At 48.4% G+C, this 4,808-nt stretch overlaps 1 protein-coding gene across 1 annotated transcript; it reads right to left on the reverse strand.

Moving 5' to 3' along the window:
- Positions 1-1,813: 1,813 nt before the first annotated feature.
- Positions 1,814-2,400, reverse strand: LOC123154029 (histone H4). The gene has a single exon (XM_044572841.1). The coding sequence runs from the start codon at positions 2,303-2,305 to the stop codon at positions 1,994-1,996; it is 312 nt and encodes a 103-aa protein (XP_044428776.1). The 5' UTR covers positions 2,306-2,400; the 3' UTR covers positions 1,814-1,993.
- Positions 2,401-4,808: the final 2,408 nt, after the last annotated feature.

Genomic DNA, 4,808 nt, shown 5'->3' on the forward strand with positions numbered 1-4,808 from the left:
GTCAGTGGTAGTCTTGGTTGCAAGTGTGTAGGAGTATTTCACTGGCATGTTTTTCAGTGGTGCGAGTGAATTCTTAATTTGGCCATTAATTAGTGTGCATTATGATCACAACTGATTAATCAATGCAAGCGATTGTTCTATGTAAAGTATGCAAGCAGCACCTGAACAGACATCTCTCTTTGAGATTTTTCAGTCTTTCTATGTTTTATGTAAAAGCACTGGATGTGATGATCCCGCCAAGAAGATCACTTCTGTGCTTGAACTACTATTCCAGATTACTGCTATTTTCCCGGAGAAGAACAGATATGTGTGCTCCGTCTAGAAAAGTTTACACCTCGACAATGCAGAATTTATTTGTCGCCTCAGGAAGGTGCCAAAAAGCATGTTTCATTCAGTACAATTGCTGTATATGCTATTTTCTTGGAGAAGAACAGATGTGTTGTCTGAATTTCATTCAGTACAATTGGTGCATATGTCGTACCAGTTTCATGTCACACTGCAAAGAAAATTGTTCAGAATACTAGTCATCGCGGAATTTGTTCCAAGAGATTTCATCCAAAAAAATTGTTCCAAGAGACTGTTGTTTTTCAGAAAAAAAAAGTTTACATCTCAATAATGCAGAATTTGTTTGTCATCTCAGGAGGGCACCAAAAAGCTCATGTGCATTTGCTCTCTGAATTTTGCAACTGCTGCGATTTTCGTTCAATACAATTGGTGCCAATATCAGACCAACTTCAAGTCACATTGCAGAGAAAATAAATACTTACAACAATGGTGTTTACTCCATTGAATTCACAAATTTATTGACATAGATCCACTGGATTAAAAGGGAACTACAATGCCTGATACATCATCTGCATTCACAGTACACAAGTTCGTTCAAATTCAACTAAATTACAATTGGAAACGTTGGCAACATTCACAAGTGTTGCAGTTGTTCCTCTTCCTCTATAATCCGGAGTGAACGAGAGCAGCGGCCAACAACAACAAAACCAACCCAACCGAGCATGAATCGTGGCGCAACCTGGTGGTGCAGAGTAGAGCAATAGAACAGGTGTAAATTAATGTATGGAAATTTGTTCACTCGTAGTAAAAAGTGTGTTGTGTGGTCTAAAAGTCTGTTTAGATTTTTCTTATATTTAAAAAATATATTTTTGTTGTCTTTTTCACTGGAAACTCATAGATGCATTGACCTACACAGGCAATGGATTACTAGATTAATAAAAGTTTAGGCCTCAATGTGTTTAGTTGCAGGACGAATGATAAGAGTTTGACATTGTATCGTGTCTTCCAAGAGGAAAGGTACTATTAGGCTGAGTTAAAAATATTCTCTAGAAATGTCTAATGACCCCTTGGAAGGCTGGAACTGACAAATACCAATGTACAAAGTGGGTGTTTACTGGTTTTCTAGAGCCATTGTTCCTTCATAGAAACTGAACTCTGAGTAGACAATAAACTCATATTGTTTGATGAAATTATCTACCATCTGGACTGTATTATTATACGTGTATATACTGGCATATTGAACATCCACAAATAGTAGTATACATTGGAAACGTTTTAACTGGAATAGTTTGATGAGTAATCTATAATAATTGATTGTATAATTGAAGCGTGTCTTATAGTAGTATAAATAAACCATCTCATCACACTGCACGGACAGAAATGCAGGGATGGTTGGAATCCACTGCACCCTGAAGCCAAGGCGATCGATTGGGGGCAGAAAACTACAGCGACAGAATGGGAATGGGGGAATTTTCACAAAGCGCAAGATGCTGGGATTCCTACTATGCACAAAGATGTTTCAGAAGAATTCGAGGGTAAAATGCTGCGATTTCCATTCTATCATGGCACATCCAAACACCGAACACTGAACAACAGCAGCGACATGCGGCCATTACAATGAAGACGATGAACACTGAACAACCATAGCTAGCTATGCTACGAATCTGGCGGCGCGAGGTGGAGGTGGATTCGACTGCGCCGGCGCGGCCTAGCCGCCGAAGCCATAGAGGGTGCGGCCCTGGCGCTTGAGCGCATAGACGACGTCCATGGCGGTGACGGTCTTGCGGCGGGCATGCTCGGTGTAGGTCACGGCGTCGCGGATGACGTTCTCCAGGAAGATCTTGAGCACGCCGCGGGTCTCCTCGTAGATGAGCCCCGAGATGCGCTTCACGCCGCCACGCCGCGCCAGACGACGGATCGCCGGCTTGGTGATGCCCTGGATGTTGTCGCGCAGCACCTTCCGGTGGCGCTTGGCGCCGCCCTTGCCCAGCCCCTTCCCTCCCTTGCCGCGGCCGGACATCTCCGACGATTCTCTCTCCGGCGAGCTTCGCTTGGCTTGGCTGGTGTGTGCGCTGCTGGTCTGGTGGTGGCTGTTGCGGCCGTGTGGTGTGGTCGGTGGTGGTGGCTTGTGGGGGATTTATGGCTGCGATGTTTCGGGGGAGAAGAGGGGCGTCATCCGCGTGATGAGAACGTGAGCCGTCAGATGGGAGATCAATGGCTGTGAGTGGGGGGAAGATGGGTGGTGCGGATTGCTGACATGGCAGGGTGCTGGGACTTGGCGGGAGGAGGTGTATTTTCCTTTCTTTTACAAATAGGGTCAAGAAAAGCAGGGCTTTGAATTAACGAAACCATCAACCAGTCAGAGATCACACAAGGTCATCATTACAAGCACTGAAAAAGACAACAAATGGTCGAATGATACAAGAGAGCACCCTGATAAGCTTATAAGAGCAACTCCAATGCGCCGACCCAAACTGACGCACGTTTTGTTCGCTTTACGTCCGTTTTGGTCGGCCAGGCAGACATGCGCGTCCGCTTTTCCATTTGGGCCAGCAGGTGCACCCAAAGGGAGACATACTCATTTTTGCCGATGTGGCCAAAACTGACTTAATTAAGCATAATTATACATAAAATGACGGTAATGTCGGCCAAAGTCCACTTAAACATAATTAAACATTAAAAAACTCTAATAAACGCCCGCACGCTGCCCTGGTAAACTGCCTTGTCCTTGCCCTTGCCGTCATCGCCGCATGTGAGGTCGATGAAGACGGGATGCGGCCCAACCCAACCGAACGTGGCTTGATAGGCCTCCAGGGCAGCCTCCTCTAGCGTCTGCTGCGATGGCGGCATTGTGGCGAGGCGGGCGCGCTCCTCTTCCTCCTCCTTGCGTCGCATCACCTCCTCCTCGCGGCACAACTGCTGCTCCTGGCGTATCTGCTGCTCGGCGTCGGCCCCCTCCTTCACGATCCAATGCGCCTTCTCGCGCTCAAAGTGGGCCGCCTCCTCTTCCAACGTGGAGGTGAAGTAGCAGGGAAGCACGTTCACCCACTCGCAGAGCTAGCCGGTCCACGAGTAGAACTCCTCGGGCCAAGTGGGGGCGGCGATGACCGCTTCCGCGTGGGCGTTGGCTCGCACTCCGGCTCCAGCTCGTCCTTGGGCTCAACGAGGGGCGGCGCCAGCGGCGGTGGCGACACGAACAGGGGCGTGTGGATGGAGTCCCTCGCCGCGGACAAAGCAAGGGCTTGCTCCATCCCATCCCAATGGGCATCCTCCTCAAGTCAGCTCGCCTCCAACGTGTGCTGTTGGGCCTCCTCGATGGCGGCTTGGTACTCTGCCTCTGCATGCTCTTCCTTCAGCATTACCCCCGGTGGTGGAACACCATGGTCGATTTGGGCGCCGAGGCGGCGCTCCTCATCGTTCTTTAGCGCAAACTAGCGCTCCCAGTTGGGAGAGTCTAACGCATAGGCATGCATGGCACGCTGCTCCAGCGTAAGGAGATCGCGCCGCCGGGAAACCTCCTCCTCGTGCGCCAACGCGGACCGCTGATACGTCTCCATCGTATCTACTTTTCCAAACACTTTTGCCCTTGTTTTGGACTCTAACCTGCATGATTTGAATGGAACTAACCCGGACTAACGATGTTTTCAGCAGAATTGCCATGGTGTTATTTTTGTGCAGAAATAAAACTTCTCGGAATGACCTGAAAATCAACGGAGAATTATTTTGGAATATATAAAAATACTGGAAGAAAGATCCACGTCAGGGGCCCACACCCTGTCCACGAGGGTGGGGGCGCGCCCTACCCCCCTGGGAGCGCCCCCTGCCTCGTGGGCCCCTTGATGCTCCACCGACCTCAACCCTGACTCCATATATTCACTTTCGGGGAGAAAAAAATTAGAGAGAAGTATTCATCGCGTTTTCGATATGGAGCCGCCGCCAAGCCCTAAACTCTCTCGGGAGGGCTGATCTGGAGTCCGTTCGGGGCTCCGGAGAGGGGAATCCATCGCCATCGTCATCATCAACCTTCCTCCATCACCAATTTCATGATGCTCACCGCCGTGCGTGAGTAATTCCATCGTAGGCTTGCTGGACGGTGATGGGTTGGATAAGATTTATCATGTAATCGAGTTAGTTTTGTTAGGGTTTGATTCCTAGTATCCACTATGTTCTGATATTGATGTTGCTACGACTTTGCTATGCTTAATGCTTGTCACTAGGGCCCGAGTGCCATGATTTCATGTCTGGACCTATTATGTTTTCATGAATATATGTGAGTTCTTGATCCTATCTTGCAAGTCTATAGTCACCTACTATGTGTTATGATCCGGCAACCCCGAAGTGACAATAATCGGGACCACTCCCGGTGATGACCGTAGTTTGAGGAGTTCATGTATTCACTATGTGTTAATGCTTATTAAAAGGAGGCCTTAATATCCCTTAATTTCCAGTAGGACCCCGCTGCCACGGGAGGGTAGGACAAAAGATGGCATGCAACTTCTTTTCCATAAGCACGTATGACTATA

Source organism: Triticum aestivum, chromosome 7A, assembly GCF_018294505.1.
Source record: "Triticum aestivum cultivar Chinese Spring chromosome 7A, IWGSC CS RefSeq v2.1, whole genome shotgun sequence".
In the NCBI taxonomy this organism is placed as follows: domain Eukaryota; kingdom Viridiplantae; phylum Streptophyta; class Magnoliopsida; order Poales; family Poaceae; genus Triticum; species Triticum aestivum.

Bases quoted from the DNA above. Each gene is read 5' to 3' on its own strand.
- LOC123154029 (XM_044572841.1), bottom strand. From the start codon at position 2,305: ATGTCCGGCCGCGGCAAGGGAGGGAAGGGGCTGGGCAAGGGCGGCGCC.